At 51.3% G+C, this 26,581-nt stretch overlaps 1 protein-coding gene across 5 annotated transcripts in view; it reads right to left on the reverse strand.

The window, feature by feature from the left end:
- The window catches only part of EBF4 (EBF family member 4), a 56,921-nt gene extending 36,241 nt beyond the window's left edge, over positions 1–20,680 (reverse strand). For 2 of the 5 annotated variants that reach the window (XR_003037825.2, XM_025001081.2), the window contains exons 1-7: positions 20,372–20,680; positions 19,748–19,869; positions 8,038–8,212; positions 7,740–7,803; positions 7,533–7,588; positions 5,957–6,030; positions 4,948–5,016 (exon numbers count right to left, since the gene is read on the reverse strand). Coding sequence is in view for 4 of the 5 variants with exons in the window: in XM_025001081.2 (XP_024856849.2) it covers positions 4,948–5,016; positions 5,957–6,030; positions 7,533–7,588; positions 7,740–7,803; positions 8,038–8,212; positions 19,748–19,869; positions 20,372–20,665 (854 nt within the window). In the remaining variant the exon portion in view is untranslated. Of the gene's footprint in view, positions 1–4,947; positions 5,017–5,956; positions 6,031–7,532; positions 7,589–7,739; positions 7,804–8,037; positions 8,213–19,241; positions 19,410–19,747; positions 19,870–20,371 lie in introns of those variants that run through there. The other 3 variants (XM_025001083.2, XM_025001082.2, XM_025001085.2) reach the window with 3 other exon arrangements.
- Between the last annotated feature and the right edge of the window lie 5,901 nt (positions 20,681–26,581).

Raw genomic sequence — 26,581 nt, forward strand, 5'->3', positions numbered from 1 at the left:
AGCATTTACAATAGCATCAAAATAAACAAATAATAAGGGATAAACCTGAACAAGCAATGTGAAAGATCTGTACTCTAAAGACTATAAAATATTGATGAGAGAGATTGAGGAAAATGTTCAGGGGTTGGAAGACTCAATATTGTTAAGATGTCATTTTCTCCAAATTGGTTTTTAGATTCAAAGTAGTACCAATCAATAGCTCAATGGGATTTTTTGTAGAAATTAACAAGTTGATGCCCAAATTCATATGGAAATGCAAAGGAAAAAGTTGCAATGAAGAAACAAAGTTGGAGGACTTATATTACCTTATTTCAAGAATTATTATAAAGTAACAGTAATCAAAACAGTGTAGAATTAGCATAAAAGCTAGAGTAAGGAATCGATGGAACAGAATAGAGTCCAGAAATAACTCCACATATAAATAATTGATTTTTTTACAAAGTTTAAAAGAAATAGTACTAGAATGAGTGAATATATATAGTAAAACAACAAAATGTCTTGATTCTATACCTCTCATATCTACAAAAATTAACTCAAAGTGGATCCTACACCTAAACAAAAATACCAAAGCTACAAAACTTATAGAAGAAGGGGGAACTTTTCTGTGACCTAGCTGAAGATTTTTAGCTATGACAACAAAAACACAATACACAGAGGGAAAAATGTATAAATTGGACCTTAACAAAATTAAAAACTTGTGTTCTTCAAAAACACTGTTAAGAGGGCTTCCCTGGTGGCTCAGTGGTAAAGAATCCATCTGCCAATGCAAGAGACATGGGCTCAATCCCTGATCCAGGAAGATCCCACATGCCATGGAGCAACGAAGCTAGTGCGCCACAACTACTGAGCCTGTGCTCTGGAGCCCAGAACCTCAACTACTGAGTCCACGTGCCACAACTACTGAAGGCCACGCCCCCTAGAGCCCGTGCTCTGCAGCAAGAGAAGCCCCCGCAATGAGAAGCCCGCACACCCCAGGTAGAGAGGAACCCCTGCTTGCTGCAACTAGAGAAAAACCTGGGCAGTAACGAAGGCCCAGCACAGCCAAAAATTAATTCACTAATTAATTTTTTAAAAAACTGATAAGAATGAAAAGACTAGTTATGGATTGGGAAATTTTTTTAAATTAACTTCTCTTTGGCTGCTCTGAGTTTTCATTGCTGCGTATGGGCTTTCTCTAGTCGCGGCCAGCAGGGGCTACTCTCTAGTTGCAGTGTGTGGGCTTCTTGCCGCGGTGGCTTCCTGTTGCCGAACACGGGCTCTAGGATGCACCGGCTTCATTACTTGCAGCACACAGGCTCAGCAGCTGTGGTGCATGGGTTTAGATGCCCTGCAGCATGTGGAATCTTCCCAGACTAGGGATCGAACTCATGTTCCCTGCATTGGCAGGAGGATTCTTAACCACTGGACCACCGGGGAAGTCTGGGAAAAATTTTTTTGTAAAATATTTATCTAATTTTTTCCACAGTATATAAAGAACTCCCACTCAGTAATTAAAAAAATAACCCAAATACTTGACCAAAAAAAAAAAAAAATACGAATGGCAAATAAGCACATGGAAAGATGTTCAACATCATTAGTCATTGCTGCTGCTAAGTTGCTTCAGTCGTGTCCGACTCTGTGCAACCCCAAAGACAGCAGCCCAACAGGCTCCCCCGTCCCTGGGATTCTCCAGGCAAGAATACTGGAGTGGGTTGCCATTTCCTTCTCCAATGCTTGAAAGTGAAAAGTGAAAGTGAAGTCGCTCAGTCGTGTCTGACCCTCAGCGACCCCATGGAGTGCAGCCCACCAGGCTCCTCCATCCATGGGATTTTCCAGGCAAGAGTACTGGAGTGGGGTGCCATTGCCTTCTCCTTCATTAGTCATTAGGGATATGCAAATTAAAACCATAATGAGATATGACTATACATCTATTAGAATGGGTAACATTAAAAAGAGAGATTATTCTTGTGCTGATGAGAACGAGCGGAATTACAACTCTCATACGCTGCTGGTGGGAAACATAACATGGTACCACTACTTTGGAAAACATAGTTAGCCAACTACTTATGGCAAATGATCAGTATCTAGGATCTATAGGATCTGTAAAGAATTGTTAAAATCAATCATAATTCCTGGCGATTTCAGTGTTAAGCTAAATACATAACTCTTCCAATACATTCTTCTCTCTATTCCTTTTGTATCTCTCCTCCACTGACCTTGCCTCTACACTCCCCTGGCCACACATTACCAATAAACACAACTTCCAAATAATCCTACCTACAGGCAACCACTCCTTACCACCAGCTCCACCCCCTTCTAGTACCTCAACTCCAATCATTCTTTGGTCCCATCAGAACCTGTGCTCCATTCATCATCCTTTCTCTTCACTCTGCCATACTCCTCTCCCTTGTGAGCTTAAATTCCTTGTTCTGTTTTTGTAAATACCCTTTGCTTATACTTTTTACTCTCTTGCCCTCTCCTTTCATTGTATTCACATAGCAAACGTCTAACTCTGGCTATATGCAACCACTCACCTGTTCTGCACATGCACTCCTGTGGCTCAGCAGAGCTGGGGAAAATTGCTCACTTAATTTATGGCCACAGGACTTCCTTAGTGGTGCAGTGGATAGGAATCCAGCTGCCAATGCAGGGGACATGGGTTCGATCCCTGGTCTGGGGCGATTCCACATGCAAGGGAGCAACTAAACCTGGGCGCCGAAACTACTGAGCCCGTGTGCCACAACTGCTGAAGCCCGCATGCTCTAGAGCCAGCAAGTCACAGCTACTGAGCTGCATGCAGCAACTACCAAAGCCCGTGGTCTACAACAGAAGCCACTGCAATGAGAAGCCTGTGCACCACGAGAGAGGAGACCCTGCTCTCCACAACTAGAGAAAGCCTGCATGCAGCAACGAAGACCCAGTGCAACCAAAAATAAATATAAATGAACAAACTAAAAAATTCATGACCATAGGGAATTCCCTGGTAATCCAGTGGTTAGGACTCGGTGCGCTGCTTGGGGAACTAACATCCCACAAGCTATGTGGTGAGGCCCAAAGTGAATAAATTTTTAAAATAAATAAATAGATAAGTAAATTTATGAACATATCTCAGGTGGGCCCTTAGTGCCACTTGGCAATCACAGAACATGTCCATAGTCCCCTCACTCTCCTGGACAACTATTTCATGCCCTAGTGTCTCCCTCTCCATCCTCACCCTCAACTGTTGACCTTGTTTCTTATTTCACTGAGAAAACAAAGCAATCAGAAAAGGACGTCTGCAAGCTCCTGTGTTGGATATATCCATTTACCCACTTCCATGCCCAGATTCTCTGTCTTCCCACTGTCTCCATGGATAACTGTCTGTGCTCCTAGGTAAAACCAGTCCTCCACCTATGCAGGAGACACCGTGCCCTTTGCTGTCCAGAGGACACTGCTGCAGCGATTCTCCCTTCTAACTCTTGCATCATAATTTTCCATTTCCTACTGGATTTTTGTCAGTAGCATCTGAACAAGCTACATTTTTTCTTAGCCTTACACTGTGCTCCTGCCACCACCCTATTTCTTTGATCCCTTTAGGGTGAAAGTCCAGAGTTCCTCTGGTCACTGTCCCTAGTGTCTCCTCTCATTCTCTCTTAGACATACTCCTATCAGAATTCTGCCCCCTTTGCCACCGAAATAGCTCCTGTTGAGGTGACCAATGTCCCCCACACTGCTAAATCTAATGGTTAATTCTTATTCTTTTTATCATCTCCATGAGCAGCACTTGATGCAGTTGACTATAGCCTTCTTTGGGGAAAATTTTTCTAGCTGGACTTCTGGGACTCTACCCCCCTGATTTGCCTCCTACTTTACTGCAGCTGCTTCTCAGGCTCCTTTGCTGGTTCTGCATCTCTAGACTACAGCAACAGGCATTCTCAAAATAGCTGGTATGAATATCAATTGGTATAATTGCTACTGAGGACAAATTGGCAATAACTATCAAAAGTACAAATGTACATCTCCTTTGACCCAGAAATTCTGCTTCTAGTAATATCCTTCATATAAATGCACACACATGCTAAGTGACACATGGACAAAGTAATTCACTACAGCATATTTTATCCCTGAAGAAGAATGAAAACAGCCAAAATGTCCAGCAATAGACACTAAAGAAATTACGGTCCATCCATACAATGGAATATTTTGCAGTAGCAAAAAAAAGAATGAGGAGACTGTCTGTGTCTGCATTTTCTTGCACAGGCTAGCTCAGGAAGGATACTCATGAAACTGGGGACAATGCTTGCTTATTTGGAGGGCAATGGATGAGTCAGAAGCAGAGGTGGAAGACTTTGCTGTCAACCCTTTTAAATTTGAATTTTAGTACACTGTGAATGATTTATCTATTAAAAGGAGAAGAAGGCAGGGTTTAGTTCCAATATGGAATGCGTTCTAAGATATTAATAAAAAAGGTAAGTATTAAATACAAAAGATTGTGTACAATATGCTATACATAGGTGTAGGGCAGACTTATTTTTCCTTAATTACTCTTCTGTGTTATCTTTTGAATTTTGTACCTTATATATATACATATTTCCTATTCAGAAAGAAAAATGCATTTTCATATGCATCACCTCTACAATCCTATGACTGAAACTCACCAAGTATTTCCCTATTTTTCTAACAAAGGAAATGAACAGAGAAGTTAGAGGAGGCACCAGGACCAGAGCCCACTTTCCCTGCCACTCCCTGTTAGCTCCTCCAGCCGTGGCATCCTCTACCACCTCCCATCCCTGTCTTCTCTGGCTTCTTCCCTCAGGAAGCACAACTCTTAAGTCCAGCCTCAGAGAGTCTGCCACCAGGGGCTTCACTCAGGGGACCGTTTCTCTTGCTCAGAGCCACCAAAGGGTGGTGGGAGCCACTGTGCTCTGTGGCTGGTTCCAGCCTGCCCTGACCTTGCAAGCTGCCAGGCCCTCCTCCCCTGGCCTGTACCTGTCAATGATGACGGGGTCTGAGGGCGTCTCATTCCGGTTGCCACAGCTCTTCCGGTCACAGCATCGGCTGAAGGAAAGGTGAGGAGGGAGGGAAGGAAGAAAGAAGGAGAGGGAGATTACAGTGTGGGGTGTGTTTGTGTGCGCGTGTGCACGTGTGTGTGTATGTGTGGCTCTAGGGTGAGGATGCTGATGTCCTGTCTCTGAGTGTGGAATCCCTGGCCCAGAAGGGCTCACTCCCAGAACCCAGCCCTGGGGATAAGGTTGGCCAGGAAACCCTTGTCCCAAAGGCGTGCTGCTCCTTAAGATCCAGGAAAGGGTAGAATGCTGACCATCTACTCTCTCTGTACCCTTTTTATACAAAGAGCTCCAATTGTAAGCATGTAACACATGAATTTTCACAAAATGAGCTCACCCATGTAACCAGACCAAGAAATACCATATGACCAGCATCCCAGAAGCCCCATCCTGGTCACTGCCCTTCCCAAGAGTAGCCACTGTTCCAACCAGATTTTTGAACTCTAGTTTCTTTTCCATGTGTGAGGAGTTGCCTAGGACGACCTTGTCCAACTGACACCTCCTGGGGAGCCCTTGCCTAGAAATGCCAAGCCCTGGGGTAATGGGGAAGGGGAACCAAGAGCTGTGCTCCTCCTTCCCCATCCTGCCTGCCCAGGGGGTTCCCTGAAGGTCACATAAGAGGCAGAAAAGTTTCCTCCTTCAGCTCTGGAGCTAATCCAGGAGGCCCAGGCCCTGCCCCCACCTCCCAGCGAGCCCTCTCCAGAGCTTTATTAGTTAAGCTTCCCAGTAGCAGCAGGAGGCCTTTCTTGCACAAACAGTCGGAGAAGCCACATAAACAGGCCAGGCTAATGGGGCCTCAAGGACCCTCTCCTCAGCCAGAACTGTGCCCAGGGACCTCACTCTTCATCACCTCCCCCTACCAGGCTTCCCTGGGGATCAGTGGGGAGGGGGTTGGGCCAAGAGGCCAGTGCCAGCGCTCCAGCCCTTCTCACCTGCACATGATCTCATGAGTGAGCAGCACACGGCACATTTCGGGGTTCTTGTCCTGCCCTTCATAGATGATGGCCTGGGAAAGAAGAAGTGCACGAGCTTGGGGGGAAGGAGGCTCCTCTTGAGGCCAGGTGAGGGGCAGGTGGGCCCTCCTCCCAGAGAAGAGTATGCCCTCCAACTCTCTCTGAGGGCCCAGGAGTGCAAAGCAGGAGCTGGGAACCTAGCTTCCCAAATCCGGACGGCCATCAGAATGGGCAAGAATGGGGTGAGGTCTATGGATTCTGTCTGTCCACAGGCAGCACTTTCTGGAGCCAGTTCTGCCCTGGGGCAGGGAGGTCCACCGATCACCCTGACCAAGACCAGGCACATGCCCCAGCCTCCACGGTTCTCACAAGCATCGTCCCCCCAGGGTCTCCTGCCAGCTCCTCGGCCACGCTCCCCATCCGTCATCTCCGCAGGCCAGGTCAGCGGCTTCCTCTGGGACCGCTGGATCATTCCCCGACCCCTCAACCAGTCCCCAGCCTCTCCTTGGCCTTGAAGCAAGGAGTAAGCTTCCCAAACACACATTTGACTTCCAACTTAAAACGTCTGGGCCTCTCAGCCATCCCTCATTTGTGGGTCTCTTTCTCTGTGGACAGTCTCCAACCTCTTCCACGCTTGTTGGCCATACAATCCCACTTTGCCACTTCCCAGTCTGCCTCCCAGACCATAGTGACCACAGGCATCCTAGAAACGCACGACTTTTTCCTCTACCCTGGGACTGGGTGGAGGCTGCTGGAAGCCTGTCTGTGTGGGAATGCCCAAGCCTCCACCTCCAGTTCAGGCCACTGATTTTCACATCTGAGACTCAGCCCTGTTCCTTACCAGGACACAGAGTTCTGAAAAGCCTAAGGCTGCACAGTGCATGAGGGCTGACTCAGATTTCAGTTGCCCAGCGCTCCTCTGGCTGGCCCCAAGCCTCCTCCTTTCATCTTTTCAAAGCAGCAAGTGCTGAGGGCCAGTGTTGGAAGCTCTGGGGCCCCACCCAGTGCTGGACCAAGGCACCCATCCCTGTGTTAGCTGCTAAGGTCTTTCTCTTGAGAACTGCTCTCAGCAGATAGGAGCTGCTTCCCCTGAAAATGCCTGGAAGGTTACACACTTCCCTCGGGAGTGGTCCCCAGCCAGTAACTAACCAATACAGGGGACAGAATCTTGGCCTCCTTGCCTCAAGGGGCAACAACTCGGTGACATTCCTACTCTAGCCTGAGGATCAGGCTGAAGCTAGACTCCAGCTGACACCACATCCTTGCTGAGCGTCCCCTGCTCTGTCTTGCTTCTCCCTGGTCCTCTCCTGAGATCTTCTCTCCTCTTCCTCAATAAACCCACCTGAATCTCCATCTAGGCTGAATTTCTAGATAACAGGACCCAAGAGCAAAGTCTTTGTGAAAATGTCTTTTTCTTGTCTAGAGGACAAAAGCCACACATCCTCCTCCTGTGGACTGTGGGGAGCTAGATTGGTAAGGATGAAGTGCACGGGGGATACGGAAGCAGGGACAAGGATGCTTGTTCCGATCTCAGGGGAGATGGTGGCTGGCTCACCTGCTTGGACATGGAGTCAATGAGACGCACGTAGAGATCCTGTTCTGTCCGAAGACCTGAGGGTGGGAAGGCGGAGAGGTTTGTTATTTAGGGAGCTCCTGTGGCTTCTGACGACTAAACATACTCCACACCCTTCCCAGCTGGAGTACGGTGGGGTACTGTGTCACATGGTGCTGTGGTACCCCATGGGTGGTGGGCTTCGCTCACCGTTGTTATATACCAGCCGGAGGCGGTAATGGATTCCGTTGTTTGTCTTTTCAGCCCCAGGCTCCTGCAGGGACAAGATAGGGAGGATGCTCGGTGCTCCCAGGGATCCTCCAGTCACTCCCCTCCCCCTCCACTCCCCACCCAACCTTCCTCCCTCTCCTCTCCCATCCGTTCACCACCCCCTTCTCCACTCCTCCACGGCCTATCCGTCATCTGTTCCAGTGGGAAGGGGTTCCCTGAAACCACCCCCCCCACCTCCCCACCCTCTTCCTTCCCGGTGAGCCCACAAGCCTCTCACTCGGTCCTTCTCCACAAAGTCGATGAAGGCTGTGCGCTCCACCTCCACCGGCTGCCCCTGCCGGTCATACATGGCCAGCACGAAGTGGAAGAAGTTGGATTTCCTGAGGTTGGAAGGGGGCTGCTTCTCAAAGTGTGCTCGTGCCAGGCCCACACCACTGTGGGGAGGAAAGCTGCTGGAAACCACCGGAAGTGAGTGCCCTTCAGAAAGACACCTATCACCTCTGACCAGGACTCGGCTCTGACATGTCAAGAGTTACACTGGACGGGCCCATGCCACCCTTGACAGGGCCATCTCAGTTTCAGACAGAGGTCTCCCAGTGCTGAGATCACCGAACCTGCTCCCGTGGGGATAAGTGGCACATTGGAGGGTATCCCTGGCAGACTCTTTCCTAGACTTTTCTCTGGACCCTACATTTTGGAAGCTGGTCCCTAAAACCAAATGAACACATGTTACTGACCTGAGAAACACATCTTACCGACCTGAGGCTCCTGTGACTGCCCTTTAGGGCCTCAAGGGGCAGCTGCGTGGTTTGGGAATGAATATCTCACTGTACCCAGTTCATAGCTGTGCGCACGAGCCTATGGCATTGCCTGGGAGATGATGAAGTCCGTCAGATACTCAGAGACACTGAACTGGCTCAGGGCACTAGACTGCCCAGCCTGGACTCTGGGCTATGGCTAAAGGTGGAAAAGTCCTCCTCAGGTGTAGGGGAACCTGCCTCCACACTTTAAGAAGGATACCACTGGCTCCTTTGGGCAGAAGCATCTTGTGATCTGGTCTTGCTTTCTCCTGGCTCATCAGAAACCAGCCCCAGAAACAAAGCCAGGGTTGGAGCACAAGTAGGAGAACCAAGGCCCTATTTACCAAATATTTCCTGAGCCCCGGTGATGTATTAAGCACTGGCCACATGGCACCATGTGGGGCCAGACTGAAACACCTGGAAGGGGAGAGAAGACAGATTCAGAGAGCTTACTTAACACGAGACAGAGTGGTGAGTCCCCCCTAAGAGATGTGCCTACATAAAAAACAATAAAACTAAAGGAAGAAAAAATTAATTCTGTGTGAGATGAAGGGAAGACTTCACAGAGATGGTTGCATTCCCTCTGGTCTTTGATGAATGAATAGGAGCTCGACAAGGGCCGGAGGCACAAGGGCAGAACTAATAGCATAAGAAATGGCTGTAGGTGTGAGTGTCACTGGATCACAGGTTTCAAAGTGTGAAGTGAGGAGAGAAAAGGTTTGTATTGAAAGTGCCAGACTATGTAGGCATACAAAAACCAGGCCATGGAGTGTAGACTTTCTTCTCTGGGTCAAGATCTTCCAAAATGTTTTCTTTAGCTCTCTCATGGCTCCAGATCTTCGTTCTATGAAGGAGTGCTATAGCCATAACTGCTGGGAGATGCGGCTTCATGGAGTACTCATGAGTGTGTGTGTGGGGGCGTCCTTGGGGCACCCTCCAGGAAGAGACTGTCTTTGACTCGCTCAGGCCAGTGGTCCCCACGTGTGGCAACCAGCCTCCAAGCTGGTTCCCATGACGCCTGCCTCCTGGAGCTCAGGTCCTTGCACAGTCCCTGCTACACACTGTCAGGATTGGTCTCTATGGCCAATAGAATCTGGCACAAGTGAGAACATATGATTTCCAAGGTTAGGTCATACAAGATACATGGCTCCTGCCCTAAACAATCAGTGACTTGGGCAAAGCTGGCTGTCATGTTGTGAGGATACTCAAGCAGTCCTCCGGAAGGTCCACACGGAGAAGAACCGAACACTCCTGCCAACAGCCGGCACTAACTGATCAGCTGGGTGAGATCCACCGGCCCTCGGCCAGCCTTCAGATGACTGAAGCCTCATAAGAAACCCTGAGCCAGAACTACCCAGCTACACTGCTCCCTGCTTTCTAACTTTAAGAAACTGTGTGAGATAATGAATGTTGTTTTATGTCACCGAGTTTGGGAATAACTTTTTTTTTTTTTTAACGTGGCAATAGATTACCAACATACCATGCTTACTTGACTACGGAGCATTTTGGTGGAGGCATGTGGTTTGGGAGACATGACTAAAGGCCTCCAAGAGGTTCTGAAGTTAGGCAGGGCTTAGAAGATGCTGCAGGCAGGGAGTGCCGAGGGTGCTGATAGCAAGAGGCCACTGCAGGGATGCAGAGGTGAGGATGGTAGAACTGCTTTGAGAGCCATTTAGACCAGAGTCCGTCCTGGACATGCCATGTGACGGCCTCTGCCATACTCAACAGTGCTTACTATTTTTCTTCATATAATTGTAAATCAACTTATCCTTACTTGGCTTCATGCAAAGCTATAATATCTGAAATGTCATGGCCTTGAGAAGCTTGTTGTATTTTTACTTATATGCTGCTAAGTCACTTCAGTTGTGTCCGACTCTGTGTGACCCCGTAGACGGCAGACCACCAGGCTCCCCCATTTCTGGGATTCTCCAGGCAAGAACACTGGAGTGGGTTGCCATTGCCTTCTCCAATGCATGAAAGTGAAAAGTGAAAGTGAAGTCGCTCAGTAGTGCCCGACTCTTAGCGACCCCATGGACTACAGCCTACCAGGCTCCTCCATCCATGGGATTTTCCAGGCAAGAGTACTGGAGTGGGGTGCCATTGCCTTCTCCGTTTTACTTATATAGATTACAGTAAATATATAACCAATAGAATGAAAATTGTTCCTCCTCCTGAAAGCCTGCTTGGGAGCCTCAGTGGTCCATATGAAATGCTGATTTTGGAGGCAAAAGTGACAGGTCTTGCTTGGGGGATGTGGTTTGGGAAACATGACTAAAGGCCACCAGGAGGCTCTGAAGTCAGGCAGGACTTAGAAGATGCTGCAGGCAGGGAAGGCCCAGCATACGGACGTGAGAGGCTGGTCAAGATGAGGGGGGCCACCAATACCTTCTCTTCCCCACCAAAAGTTATTTCTACATGTTCTTTCCTCCAGGATCATCCTCCTCCCTCCTCCAGGGTCCCTCCCTTCTCCTCTGCCTCAGGCTTCATGTCCAGGCCTTGACTGTCCTGTTTTCCACTTGCCAGGAGGCAGAGAAGCCTGAAGAACTTCGATCGCAGCAGGTCCCTGATTACTGTTAATGAATATACTAAAGGTGGCAGTAACCCTGACTCCTTCCTCTGCCCCCTCTCCCACCCAGGACCAGCTTCAAGAGAGGTTCCAGGACCACCTAGGGGGACATAAGGCCAGAAGGGGGTGGACTGTGAAGCCATCCCAGATCACTCTACCCTTTATTCCATCATCTGGCCCAGAAAAGGAGCTGGAAGTTTCTCAGACAGTAAAAAGAAGGGGCAGAGAAAGAAATAACAATAACAGGGGTGGAGGCTGAGCAAGAACACAATCCCATGTCTACACAACATACCCTATCTACACAGCTACTCCTGCAGTTCCCAGGCCAAGAGTCAATCATTGATGCTAAGCCTCCTCTCCCATCCATCCCTCTTGGCAATTACCAGTCAGTCCTGGGTCCCAGCTGCCTGCTGGTTCCTGCCAAGCTCCTAAGGACCAGAGCTGGGAAGTCTGCCCTAAGCCCCAAGCCAAGCTTGCTTCACAGGGCCTGCCCTCTCAGCAGGAGGGGATTCCCAGGGAGAGAGGCTGGGGGGACTCAAGAGGGAAGGGAGCAGGTGCCCCTGCTTGGGGTCTGTATCCATTGAGGGGCTGCACTGACCTACCCCACTGTGGGATCAGGCTCAATCCCACTTCCCTTGAGGTAGCCCAGCATCACCCTCCATGCTCCACCTCACTTAGTGGAGGCACTAAGGCACACACACAGTCACACACATCCAGGCAAAGCAATGGGACAAGGTGGATAGCTTACAGTTCTGGGACAGGGATTACTATCACGAATGGCAGCAGAAAAATATGAGTGACCCCAGCAGACCAAGAGAGGACGGCAGAATGGGCAAGACCCCTGCTTGCACGCCCAGGACTGCTCCTGGTCTGCAAATGTCTCCAGTTTACTCTGTTCATACCCCTGCAGGACAAGTGAGACCAAGGTGAAATAGAAAGGGCTTTGGTTTAAAGAAATCCTTGTGGGACTTTCCCGGTGTTCCAGTGGTAAAGCATCTGCCTGTAAATGCAGGGAACATGGGTTCAGTCCTTGGTCCAGGAAGATCCCACATGCCATGGAGCAACTCAGCCTGTGCGTCACAACTACTAAGCCCATGTGCTGCAACTATGGAAGTCCGTGCACTCTAGAGTCTGTGCTCCGCAACGAGAGAAGCCATCGCAAAGAGAAGCCTGAGCACTGCAACTAGAGAGGAGTCCCTGCTTGTCGCAAATAGAGAAAGCCCATGAGCAGCAACAAAGATATAGAGCAGGTAAAAAACAAACAAATAAATGCAATTAAAAAAAAAAAAAGTAAGGAAGCCTATGTGTCATCCCTTAAAAAACAAACAACAGAAATATCCTCACATTTCCTATGAACACAGAGAATGACCTGAGGATTAGCACAGCGGCTAAGTACAGGATGCAGGTCAGTCTAGACTGTGCCTTCCTTCTCCTGGTTCCCCTAGGCAGCTGCACTGCCTCCCTGCCCATGCAGCAGATGACCAATCAGCATCCCTGAGCAGAGCTGCAAGCCCCAAAGGAAGACGGAGGGAGGGGGAGACTGTTGTTCTTCTCCCCTTGGGAGGAGCTGATGCTCTTGTTACAAGCAAACAAACCAAGATTAAAGAATGGAAAGAAAGAAATATAGACATACGCTCAAATAACTCAGATGATAGACCCAGGGCATGGAGAGGTCTGAGAGGCCTGCTGGGGCCCCTTGGAAGCAGACGTGTGCTCCTACACTAGCTTAGAGGCAGGGATGTGAATGAAGGCCAAGGTCCCTGATTCTGTGGTCTCCAAAGTGGGATTGCCCAAGACCCTCACTGGAGTGTGGGGAGAAACTGAAAGGGTGTCTACTGATAGGAGTCTGTTCTCTAGAAGAAAGAAGTGAGGCAGGAGAGCCTGGGAGGTCTGGAGAGGCAAGTGTTTTATCTGGGTTTCCCCAGAAGCAGAACCTGAGACAAAGATTCCAGTGCAAATACTTTATGCGGAAACCCTGGTGGGGGTGGGGAGTGACCAGAGAAGGAAAGGCAGTCCTATTGGGTGCATCAGCCGGGAGGTACCACTGTGGGCAGCTGCAGCTCAGTCCCCAGGGAGCCCTGGAAACAAGCCTAGAACTTGTGCTTCAGCTACCCCGTCAGAGGGCTGGGCATGGAAGTTGAGGTTTTTATCCACCAATGCCATCAGTCACCGGCTGAGGGCCTCTGGGGTGTCATTTCTCAGTGGGATTGGCCTGGTGTGCAGGTGTGCAGAGCAGACTCTGGTGGTCTAAGAAAGTCTTAGGAGGCAAATGCTGGCAGAGGAAGCAGACCCTTTCCTAAGGGTCCCTAGGGGACATGGGTGGGGTAGCAATTCCCAGCCACCCAAGGGCCTGCGGTGTGACGGAAGCCAGCAGAGCTCCACCTGAGTGCAGCCTGGCAGATGCCTCACCTGGTTTGTGAGCTGCTGGAGCCTATAATTCAGAAACGTCTCATTCACTTAGCATGATTAGTGTACAGAGCATGCTATATGTGCGCCTTTTCTGGATAAATGCGGCTGAGTGACGAAAACAGCCACATTAACCACTTTTGTAGGATTCCAAAATGATTTACGCATCTCCTTGCTTTCTTAAGAGCTCCCCTTGTGGCTCAGCTGGTAAAGAAGCCACCTGCAGTGCAGGAGACCTGGGTTCAATCCCTGGGTTGGAAATATGCCCTGGAGAAGGGAAAGGCTACCCACTCCTATATTCTGGCCTAGAGAATTCCATGGACTGTATAGTCCATGGGGTCGCAAAGAGTCGAACACAACTGAGTCACTTTCATTTGCTTTCTTAAAAAGGTTGTTTTCAACCAAATATTCAAAACACTTTCCTATCAATCCCAGAGTGTGCTGAGGTGGTGAGTTCTTTGCTCCTGTACTAGAGAGCTGGGATATGGGAGGAGAAAGTGCTCATTTTCATATATCCACCAGGGCCAAGTCATCCCCTTCCTATTTCCTGTTCTGAAATAGCCCCCAAATTAAAGGAGACTGTGACAGAAAAGTTCGGGGAACACAGCTGTTTTTTGGCTGGAGGACATCCAAGCACGGGCATGTGTGGGCTTCCTTAGTACTTCCCTGGGAATCCAGGTTAAAGGTGACACCGAGAGCAACCTGATCTTTCCAGCCTGAGTCACTCAGGTAACCCGTGCTTCGGAGTACAGGGGGATGCAAACCTGGGGGCTGCAGAGTTGTCTGGTTGCTATTGCTTGGGCACCCAGGGGTCCCTGGAGATGCTCCTTTTCGAGGTGAAACAGGATGCCCCAGGGCCCTTCTCATAGCAGCTGGACCTTGCCAAAGCTGTCTAGGACAGATGATACTTCCTTCACAGTCAGTCTCTGCTCTCAACTCAGAAGGCAGTTCATATGCCTTTACAGCCTTGATTACATGCTAATTATTCAGTTCAGTTGCTCAGTCCTGTCCAACTCTTTATGACCCCATGAACTGCAACACGCCAGGCCTCCCTGTCCATCACCAACTCCTGGAACTTGCTCAAACTCATGTCCATTTAGTCAGTGAGGCCATCCAACCATTTCATCCTCTGTTGTCTCCTCCTGCCTTCAATCTTTCCCAGAATCAGGGTCTTTTCCAATGAGCTGATTCTTCACATCAGGTGGCCAAATTATTGGAGTTTCAGCTTCAGCACCAGTCCTTCCAATGAATATTCAGGGTTGATTTTGTTTAGGATTGACTGATTTGATCTTCTTGCAGTCCAAGGGACTCTCAAGAGTCTTCTCCAACACCACAGTTCAAAAGCATCAATTCTTCCACACTCAGCCTTCTTTGTAGTCCAACTCTCACGTTTGTACATGACTATTGGAAAAACCATAGCTTTGAGTAGATGGACCTTTGTTGGCAAAGTAATGTCTCTGCTTTTTAATATGCTGTCTAGGTTGGTCATAGGTTTTCTTCCAAGGAGCAAGGGTCTTTTAATTTCATGGTTGTAGTCACCATCTGCAGTATTTTGGAGCCCAAGAAAATAAAGTCTGTCACTGTTTCCATTGTTTCCCCATCTATTTACCATGAAGTGATGGGACCAGATGCCATGATCTTCATTTTTTGAATGTTGAGTTTTAAGCCAGCTTTTTATTAGCAGGAGCATTTTAAAACAAACATCCAAACCCCACAGACAGTGGCTGAGAATGAAGCTCTGGCCCTTCCTCAGAGGCACCCTCAGGCCTTCCGTCTCCCCACCTACCCATCCTCTACCAAATCCTAACTCTTGCCTGCCTTGGCAGCCCAAAGTTCTGAGCAGTGCCTTGGCTTGGGCCTGATCCATCTTGGAATCTGGGATGCTGGGTGATGGAGAGAAGTCCTGAGGTCATTAGCAGGGAAGGGAGGCTCCTTTTTAATCCCCCTCCACCCAAGAGGCGGAAGGAGTAAAACTGTATATCTTCTGCATCTCATCCTTTGTCTCAGCTTCCCTAAGGTCTCTGCTAAATCCAGCTCTTCTTTCCCCCATCTTAGCATGACTACATAAGTCTCCCTTTCCTCTCCTCTGGAGCCTCTCTTCCTCCAAGCATTTCACAGGCCCCAGCTCTCCCTGCAGGCGTCCCTTGGGTCCCTGTGACTGCTGATAATCATCAGGCTGGGCCTGGCATTCCTGGCCTCAGCCAAGATCTATTGGCCTAGCCCTGCCCTGAGCCTAGGACAGTACAGGCAGAAGGAGGACCCGGTGCCTAGAGGCAGCTGCCCAGGACCTGTGTCTAGAAGGGCCAGGTAGAGATGATGCTTTGGGGCTGCTTCATATCCCCTACTCCCACTATCCCAGAGGGCCTCTGCTTATCTGCCCCAGGAAATTCTCTCAGCCCCAAGGCCCCTGGACCGGGGGAGGAGAGTTGGGAACAAAACTCACTAGCTAGCTCTCCCATGCTTCCTCTTGCTCTTGCTTCTACCTAAAGACAGTCCACCCTGCTTCTCTCTGCCCACCCCCTCGCCACCCACCCACAGGCCTGCCTGCCAGGTCCCAGGCTGAGGAATGGCTATTAATTATTAAAGCAAACAAAAGCATTTCCTAGCAGGGAGGCTAGCCTGCAGCTACTTACAGGAAAGGCAGCCCCAGTTGGCTTCCCTTTCAGGGCGCTGCTAGTGTTCTGCGACCAGCTCACGGGGGAGGGCTAGCCTTGGTCCTCCAGGAGTCTACCCAGGCTGGGAGTCATATCAGGAGAGGAGAACTGAATTGCTTCTGTGCTGGGCACCCCAGCAAGAGCTTGTGGAGTCCAGAGAAGGTGGGCTAGGGCTGGGGTATGGGTCTCTGAGATAAAGTCCTGTTGGACCAGGGGATGGATGGTCATGGCAACAGCCAGGGATTCTTGGGCAGAGTTCCCCACTGGGAAGACCCTGCCAGCCCAATGCTCCAGCCTTCCCTATCACCTCCAGGGTATGGTACGAAGCCTCTCTTTTCTCCTACCTCTCTTTCACCCAGAACTTTCCTTCCTGTTGGCAGATCTTCCCTTACTGATCTTAGCAGGCTCTGGGCCTTCTCCTCCTTCTGAGAAACCTTGGTGCTGCAAAGCTGGGCAGCAGTAGCTGTTCCAGTGCCTGGTTCCTGCGATCAGGTGGACCATCAATGTGAACAGGGGAGTCTAACCAAAACAGACTTGGTAACCTTCTAACACACACTCCTGCTTCCTTTAGCAGATACTCGTTACCCCTCTGACTGCTCAAGCCTGGTGCCGAGGACCACCATCCAGGCCCTAAAGGAAGGTGTAGGCTGGCTGGGCAAGGAAGTCCAGGACAGCAGGGCACAGCTGACTTTGGCCTGTGACAAGCATCCTTAGACAGTACCCAGAACTACTCCCCTTGGCTGAGTGAGAGAGCACAGAGAGAGCAGGTGCTAGGGGGAGGGTCCCAGAGGTTGTAAAATGTTATCCAGTGTGTGAATGGGTCCTGGGAGGAAAGGAACTGTTTCAGGAGACATTGTTGAATGCTGAGTGTCACACAGAGGCTGAGAGGAAGCTTGGGATCGAATCGGACTGTGACGGGCCTTGAATGCTCAGTGTCTGGGAGGAATTGGGGAGGCGGGGGGCGGTCACTGAAGTTTTTAATTGGGGAGGGACACGATCAGAGAAAAGTTCTTTGGAAATCTTCTTTGGCCCCCTGTGTGGCAGATGCTTTGGGGGGCGGGGGCGTGTGGTGAGAGGCTAGGGCAGTGGACTGGCAGGCTGAAGTGATACACTGGGTAGGTTAACTTCAGGCCAGGGAGGAAAGTCTTGGAGGGCACATCTTTGTGTTGAGTATGTGTCATGGTTAAGAGCTGGCCATGGGTGCTGGGATTCAGAATAGGATATGGAGGGACCATCCAGAAGCCCTGACAAACAGGTGGCTATGGAGTGAAGGCATAGAACACAGCAAAGACAGCTGTCAGACCTCAGGCAGGCTTGCAGGGAATGTCCCAGGGCAAGTTCTTCTGAGACAGAGGGAGCGGAGCCTGTGGAGGTGGAAGAAGGTCAGGGCAGGGAAAGGAATTTCTGTCATTGTGGTTTTAGGATGAAAAGACCCAAACAGAGGACTGAAGAAGGATCAAGAGCCAACCGGTGAGATGATGGCACCGCAGGAAGAGTAAGAAAGGAGTATCCCCCCAACCTGCTCTCCTTGGAGCCCAGAGGCAACCAAAGGTGTGGGGACTCCCAATCCGTGTTCTGAGACAGAGAAGTCTCAGGACTTAGAGATAAGCAGTCAGGCCTGAAGAAATGCCTCTCTCCAAATTGGGGGTGGGAGGGTGGGCATTCTTAGTCCTGGTGATGTAGCCCTGAGGACTCAGACTGGACCGTCCCCCTTACTCAAGATCTCTTTCCTATGTGCAGACAACACTGCTAATGCTCCATCTTGTGGGAAGGGCCTCATCTCCACACTTCCTGAACCTGCACAGGATACAAGGGCTTCCTCCTAATCAAACCTGCTGGCAGGGTCAGAGGGGAAGGTCAGAGACAAATAGGAACCATAAACCCTGAGGCCCTAATGGAACCCTCCATCCACTCCTACAAGGAGCTCTCACCACACAGCCAGTGATGGAGAAAAAGACAAAGAAATTGACCCCCTCAAATTAAATGAGGGCTTTCCTCATAGCTTAGTCAGTAAAGACTCTGACTGCAATGCAGGAGACCTGGGTTCAATTCCTGGGTCAGGAAGATCCCCTGGAGAAGGAAACAGCAACCCACTCCAGTATTCTTGCCAGGAGAATCCCATGGACAGAAGAACCTGGCAGGCTAACAGTCCATGGGGTCACAAGAGTCGGACATGACTTAGTGATTAAACCACCACAAGTTAAATGAAAAACCAGAACCAACAGAAAAACAAGCAGGATACAGAACTGTATGTATAACACAAGAAAAAAAAATATGTCAATGGGAAGGAAATACATTAAAATATTGACAGTTTGTTGTATTAGAGAGGGGGGTTTTTGCTTTCTATTTTCATTTTTTTCCCTGGAATATAGTTATATCATGAGCGAAAGTATGGAAATTGATTCAAAGACAAGATCCCTTCTCTTCCCGAAGAGGTGAGCTCGGGAGAGAAGCCCCAGTGCTCCCTCTGGACAGTCATGAAAGGACAGGAGCGCAGGAACACCATTCAGTTTGAACATGAAACAAAGTGTGTGTCTGTTAAGAGGTTAGGTAGGGGTTGGTAGTGAGGTGGTATCCCCTGAACAGGACTGGGGATGTGAATGTGTGGCTGGCGTTCAGATCTGGTCTGCCCTGAAATCTCCTAGCAGAATCCTTTCCAGCGGCTGGACAAGCAGTTGCTCAGACCTCTGGAAAGTTCAGCTCCCATGTGCCGCAGGTGTCTGCAGAGGCACCACCTCCTTAGTCCCAGCCACTGAGATCTCCAAGTAGGATGTCCAACGTCCCCTCCCCTTGTTCACAACTGGGGATACAAAAAGCCCGGAGCCCAGGTGTTGGGGGGGGGGGCGGATCCATAAACCTTTATACTTCCTTCCTAAATCCAGGAGTCCATCCCCCACCCAGGCTCCTGCGCAGACTCCTGCAGAGGAGTCAGAGGAGATGGGCGTGGGCGCTGGGTTCCTAGGGACCCCTTGCCTTGGGTAGGACCCACTAGAAAAACACCTGGCCAACCTGCCCCATCCTCAGTCCCGATCATTCCACCAAGCCGATTGCCCACCTCATGTCTTCCCCACTCTTCAGCCTGCAGCCGCTTCGCCGGCTCCCGCACACCCCCATCCTCCAACTCTGAGGGATTATAGAAAGCAGTAAGGTGGCTGGGTTTTGTGCCTTTCCTGGCAGAGATCCGTGGAACTGGACAAGGAGGGGCACTTAAGCTGCCTGAGAAGGAAGGGTCAGCAATTCCTTGACGACTGGTCGCTGGGGGACTGCGGGGAGCCGGGAGAATTCCTCCTCTTGAGCCATGGACCACTGGGCACGCGAGCGATAGTCAGAAATCAGAGTCGGGACATCCAGGAGTGGAGGCAGAAGCCCCGCCCCGGCTGCCCCCTCCCCCATGCTCTGGAAGAAGCACAGGCGCTCAGGGCAGGGTGGGCGCAAGAGCTTGCTGGGACAGTGCAGAGTTAGGGCTTCGTCCAACCCCTCGCCCCAGCAGTTCAGCAAGCTGAGCGAAGGCGGCACGGAGCCGTCCAACCGGAGCGCGCCGAGTCGCGTCCGAACGCTTACCTCTGCGCCGCGGTACTGGCGTCCAGGATGCCCGCGCCCTGCATCCAGGAGCGCACCGAGCCCAGGCCCGCGGGCAGCAGCGGCTCCTCCTTCAGGTTCAGCCCGCCGCGGGGCACAGCGTCCTGAGCAGGGAACATAAGGGCGCGCAGTCAGTGGGCGCCCTCACCGCCGGGGATCCGATCCCGCCGAGGCTGCCGGGCGTCCTAGCTCCGCGCGCCTAACGGCACCCGGCGACTGCAGGAGTGCAAGCAGCGGCCGTCCCGGCCACTCAGTGCGCGCCAGCCTCCTGGGCGCTCCCTCGGAGAAAGCGGGTCCGCAAGCGCTGTCCCCTCCCCTCCCCGGGCGCGGGGCGGGGAGATGGAGGGATTTCCCCGCGGCCTGAGCTCCAGCGGGCGGACTGCGCGCGGGGCGGGGAGGGCGAGGAGCGGAGCCGGCAGCCGGTCCGCGCAGAGGCGCGCTCTGGCGGCTGCCCAGGGCCGCGGTCGTCGGAGGGGGTGGGGGGCCCGAGGCCCCGGGAACTGTCTCAGGCGAGGCGGGGGCGCGGGGCTGCCCGCCCTTTCCCCTCGCCGCCCCCACCCCCCGCTCGCCCGCCCGCCCGCGGCGCCGGCGCGGGGCGCTGATTACCATCCGGGAGGAGGATGCTGCGGGCGCGGAGCTCGGCGGCGGCGGCGGCGGCGGCGGCAGGAACAGGAGCAGCCGCGCGTCCCGAGGAAAGGCAGGGGCAGCGCTGGGCCAGCAGACACCGCCGGCGCCCCGCGTGCCCCGGCGCCCCGGCCCTGCCGCAGCCCCGGGCGGCAGCACCTGGAGCAGCAGCAGTAGCAGCCCCGCCGACTCCCCCCGGGGGCCGGTTCCCGCGCTGCCCCGCCGCGGCCGCCGCCGCCCGCCGCTCCCCGGGGCCTGGCCGCGGGCCCGGGCCATCCCGCCGCCGCCGCCGCCGCCGCTCCCTGGGGAGCGGGAGCAGAAGGGAGGGAGCGCGGGCGGGAGGAGGGATGGCGGGAGCGGGCGGGCCCAGGGGACTGGGGGCCGGGGGAGGCGGGGGCGGGGCGGCGCGGCCGGCCGAGGGGCGGCCAGGGACGTGACATCATCGGGGGAGGAGCGGCCGGGCCCGGGCCGCCGCGGCGGGGCGGACCCTGGCGAGTCGGTCGCCTACGCTAGGGTCTGCGGCCTGGTCGAGGCCGCGGGAAGGGACTGGAGGGACCAGCGTGGACCCGGGAGGCCCAGGCAAGGAGCACACGGGCCTGCGCGGTGGGGGAGCCCGGCCGAAGCCAGAGGAGCCAGCGGCTCCGCGCTCAGAATCCGCCGCCGCCTCTAGGTCGCCACTGGACTAAGCCCCGGCTTGGTCTCCGCTATCTTCGTCTCCCAAGTGCCCGCCTCACTCGGCGCTGATGCCCAGTTCCTGCACTTGCCGCTCAATTCGACGCCTTCCAGCTTTTACTCTTGATGTTCTTTGCTCTCCCGGGCCGTCCTTCCCGCCTTTCCCCTGACCTCGGTTTCACCTCAGCCTGGGTCTCAAACCTTTTTCCCTTGCTGGGCCCCGGACGGGCAGAACGCAGTCGCTGCACCCGCCACACTTAGTTCAGTCCGTGACTTGCCTAAAACGAAAGCATTCTTGTTTCCAACCTCTGCCTTTCAAACACCTCTTAGGTTTTGATGAGAGTTGGATACTGAGTTAAGATTCATTTCTTCTTGCTCCCCAGCCAGAGAAGTTTCCCTCTTAGATTTCATGCCTCTTAGTTCCCGGCCCAGAAATCATCTCACCCTTGATCCCAGGGCTGAGCCATTTCTACCGTTCTCCCCACATTTTGGCCTGGTGTGTCCTGGCCAAGCTTTAAACAAGCTCAGAAAGAGTCCAGCACTTTCCTGCAAAAGAGCATGGGGGTGGCCTGTCCAGCCTGCTGCTTCATTCAGACACCCCTGGAATATCTCTTTTCTGTCCCAGCTGACTCCCATCCTCTTTTGGGGGGCTTCCAGATGTGCAGTTAGTGGTCCACCCCATAAGGATCCAAATGAGGTCCAGAGCCACTGCTGAGCTTCCTACCACTCTAGGGGCACACCCCTCCCCCTGCACCTCCCTTCCTGACCTCTGTCCTCTACCATCTCTCTCTCTCTCCAGGCTCCCTCACCTGCCAGGGCTGTCCCTCCCACTCAGACTTCTCAAGGTCTCAGTTTTTATGCCAGGTGAGATTATCAAAGGTAGTCTCCCCTGAAGATGAATTCTTTTGCCAGTCTTTTTCTCCACCTCCTTCAGTTCAGTTCAGTTCAGTCTCTCAATTGTGTCTGACTCTTTGCGACCCCATGAATTGCAGCACGCCACTGAGCGACTTCACTTTGACTTTTCACTTTCATGCACTGGAGAAGGGAATGGCAACCCACTCCAGTATTCTTGCCTGGAGAATCCCAGGGACAGAGGAGCCTGTTGGGCTGCCGTCTGTAGGGTCGCACAGAGTCGGACACGACTGACGCGACTTAGCAGCAGCAGCAGCAGCACCAGCAGGCCTCCCTGTCCATCACCAACTCCCGGAGTTCACCTTATCTGACTCTAAATCCTTGCTCCTCCCAATGTGGTCCTTCGACCAGCAGCTTCAGCATTAGTGAGAGCTTGTTAGAAATGCAGAATCCTTGCCCAGACCTGCTAAATCAGAACCTACTTTTTACCATGATCCCAGGTGACTGGCATGCACATTACACTTGAGAAGCAGTGCTCTAGAGAAACCCCCAAGGCTGTTCCATACTTGCTCCAACCCTCTCCCCAACCTTCAAACCTGCCTCTGGCTCTAAATTTCCAGCAGACAGCCTACCTGTTATTTACTGGAGAGATTACAGGGAATCTTGGCAGAATCCTGCTGTCTTTCTCAGCTGTCCATGTTTTTCCTCCTTTCTCAGTCTTCTCACCCATCCTTTTCCCCCCACTGTGTCCCAGAGAAGCATGTGGGCTTAGAGACCTCTTTGCTCAGTCCCTTCTTCTGCACCTCCTGATGTTGTTCCATCTGATCTGTCTGATTGTTGATCCTCCTTCTTTCCTCTGCTCAGACCTCCTCATTCTTGAAAGAACCCTCCTTTTGTCCCCGCCTCCTCCTCCTCCAACTTGTGCCCCTCCTGTTTCTAAGAAAGTCCACAGGCACACTCCACCAAGGCTGCCTTGTCAGCACCCAGCAAGCCACTCTTGAAACCCGCATAGTCTGGCTCCCTTCCAGCTCTGCTGCTGTTTGTTCCTCTCTGCTTCAGGCCCTCTGACCCCCTATGCAGCACCGAGCTCTGCGCCTGCCTTGTTCACACACTTGAGAAGGCCATCCTGATGACCAAAGCATACCATCTCTCCTCTTATCCCTGGGTGTGCCCCAGCCTGCTGTGTGCTGCTCCCTTCTTCCTTTCTTTCAGAGAACTCAGGCTTTTCCATAGTCTCAGAGGCCATCTTTGAGGAAACTGTGTCCTAGTGTGGGCCTCCATCTGCTTCTGTTGGCCCTGAACACCCATTGGTGAGGACAGAGCTGGCCTTGACCCATGGGGAGGAGGGGCGCTCCTGCTTCCAGGGAGCGACCCTTTCCCAAGTATATCTGCCCTTGAGCTGGAGTTGGGACTGCTTCATCTCCACGTGCCCAGGCCACACTCATGCCCATTCCCAACAAACCAGCTCTTCATCTGTGGCCCTAGGTGATGAGGGTACCAATTGGACCCAGCAAGTAGAAAGCCACTGGGCAAATTTTGGGTCAGTTTTTGGAGTCAGAATTAGGTATTTCTGCTTTAGATCCAGCAAGTCTGTTTCTTGGAACTCTTTGTTTTTATTTTGTATTACTTATCTTAGTTCCTTTGACAAAATTCTCTGAAACTGTTGTAGCTTCATGAGAAAGGGCTTTGGGGGCCTGTTGTAGCTGTGTTCACAGAGAGCTGGAGGGGTGGTGGTGATGGAAGATGCTGGTCCAAGGCTGCCAGAGAATCTTCCCTTTCAGATTTCATTCCTCTTAGTTTCTGGCCCAGAAATCATCCTGCCCTTGACCCGATAGCTGAGACATTTATGCCCCCTTCCCCACATTCTGGCCTGGTGTGTCCTGGCTGGGCATTGAACAAGCCCAAATTGATAGAGAATGTCTTTCTGGCCCAGGCAGAGGCTCACCATAGACCACCAGCCCAGAGCCTCTGACCTCATCCTTCTCCATCATGGACATTTGTGCTCATCCCACAGGGAGGGCTCTTGTCATGTGCCTGGTGCTAGATAATTAGCAAAGCCTAAAACACAGGCCGTCCTTATGGGTGCCACAGTGTGGTGGTGGGAGATGTGTAAGTCCTCAGTGTCACTCCGGAGTGACCTGAGCTGCTGGAAAAGATGCAGGTGCCAGTACTTGGACCAGCACAAAAAGGCCTGAGCCTGAGAGGGGAGAAGCAGTCTTGGGCAGAGGATCAACATCTATAAAGACTAGCAGAGCTGAATGAGTGGGTTTGTAGCACTTGCTTCAAAGTAGAAGCTTTTAGCACCTGGAGCATCACGCTTGTGCTTAGGATTCCATGCTGAGGCGCTTGGGCTCTTTCCTGTAGGCGTGGGCCTTAAAACAATATTTTAAAAATCGGCAGAACCCCCTCCTTTCTCTAAAAGTTAGAGTGCAACACCATAGAAAACAAATCCAAAGGGGTGTATTAGGCAGAAGTGCCCTTGGCCAGACTGTGTTGGGCCATAGCGCCCCCTGGAGGCTCCAGAGTGTTAGCTCAGCACTTGGATCCACTTCATATCAACTTCCCTTGCCTGATGGGAATGAAAATATAGGAAGAATGTAAAAACTAAAGCATGCACTAGATATGACTGTTCACATTGTTCTAGGAAGAAACAAAAATGGCTAGGGCCATCACAAAAGGCTTCCTGGTGGGCATGCCCCAGCTCTTAGCCTTACTGTCTTTTGTCTCCTGAGGTCTCTTCAGCTGCTCTAGGGAAACCTGCACTACAGGTGTTATTTGACCTCAAGATGATTCATCATCCTATTGCCCACATTGAGGCTGAGTTACTCAGTCTTATATAATGATACAAGTACTGGTGGTCACTTGGTCAGGAGTGTTGTACTCCCACCTTCATTCAGTCTCTGGGCTGGAGCAAAGGCTGTGTGTCCCCTCAATATTCCAAGTTGTCTACATCCTTTCCAAACACAAACCATCTCGAAGACAACCAATCTCAATTTCAGTCCCCATTGAGGAAGAGGAATGGAACCATTCTCCTGTGGAGCAAGATCTCCACAGGGCTGACCCTTTGTTCACCCTCCATCTTTCAGAGAAGGTTCAGGAACTAACTGCAGGTTTCTCACCTAAAGCTGTAATATCACCAGCAGTATCCCTGAAGGGCTGCCCCTTAGCTACCCACAAGCAGTGGTGGAAAATTTGAAATGATAGTGTGTATATATATATATATATATATATATATATATATATATACACATATTGCCCTCGCCCCCCGCCCCCCGCCCCCCGCAATTGTATGAGCTTCAGTCAGCAGGGACGAAGGCTACTAAATCTTCCCTTAGGATCTGGATTTGAGTAGGAACAGTTAGGTACTCACATACTCAGTCCCATACTGTTCGTCTTTGGCCCTGACTCATCTTGACCGCTTCACCCCCAAAACATCTGCCACACTCTTCGAACCCTTCTTTCTAATTAGCCAATTTCCTCATATTCTCAACATTTCTTTAAATGGTTTCTCTCATCTCTAGCCTTAACTGAAACCTGATGTCACCTGTTATAGACTATATGTTTATGTCCCTTGGAAATTCATATGTTGGAGCCCTAGCTTCCAATGTGACTATATTCAGAGACAGGCCCTCTGAGGAGAGGATAAAGGTCAAATGATGGTCAAAGGTCAAAGGATGGTCCTGACTTGATAGGACTGTGTCATTATAAGAAGAGGAAGAAATAACAGAGTTTTCTGCCTCATGTGAGGATACAGCAAGGAAGCAGTCATTTGCAAGCCAGGAAGAGAGTCATCATGTTATCAGATTGAACTCAGATTTGCTCTCCTGGTGTGAAGCAAAGCAAATCTACTGACATTCGAGTGTGGTGATGGAAAGTACAGCCTTTATTGGCAGGGTACCAAGTAAGGAGAATGGGTAGCTAATGCTCAAAAGACCCAAACTCCTTAACGTTTTTTAGGGAAGAGGTTTTAAAGGCAACATTGGGGTGAGGGTTGCAAGGTGCATGATGTGCTCATGGAAATTCTTCTGATTGGTTAGTGGTGAGGTAGCAGGATGTTTCAAGAATCTTTGTCATTTATCTCCTGATTCTAACAAGTCTGAGGTCTTTATGCTTGTGGTCAGCAGTTTCTGTTGGGGGGGGGTGTAAAACAACTTGAGTAAAACAACTCAAGAATATGTGTCAGATTGTTATCTTTACCCCTTGAGAAGCAACTAGGGGTCCCGTGCCTGTTTTACAGCTGAACTATTGCTTAAGTTATTACTTTTCTTGTTTGACTGATTTTCCTTTATTCTCTGCATTCCCTCACTTCTCTGACTAGTAACTATGTGAGTCTGCTCCTTGGAATTCAGGGAAGGCCTAGGTGACTAAAACCCTCTTCTTTTCCTTCTGTTTTTTTTTTTTTTTTTTACAAACAGGAACAGGGGAACACAGAGCAATCTGCCACTGGGGAGGCTTTGTAGGCTCCTGCTCAGTTTCACTGGAGAAGGCAATGGCACCCCACTCCAGTACCCTTGCCTGGAAAATCCCATGGATGGAGGAGTCTGGTAGGCTGCAGTCCATGGGGTTGCTAAGAGTCGGACACGACTGAGCCACTTCACTTTGACTTTTCACTTTCATGCATTGGAGAAGGAAATGGCAACCCACTCCAGTATTCTTGCCTAGAGAATC

The sequence above is a fragment of the Bos taurus genome, chromosome 13 (assembly GCF_002263795.3).
Source record: "Bos taurus isolate L1 Dominette 01449 registration number 42190680 breed Hereford chromosome 13, ARS-UCD2.0, whole genome shotgun sequence".
NCBI lineage: Eukaryota > Metazoa > Chordata > Mammalia > Artiodactyla > Bovidae > Bos > Bos taurus.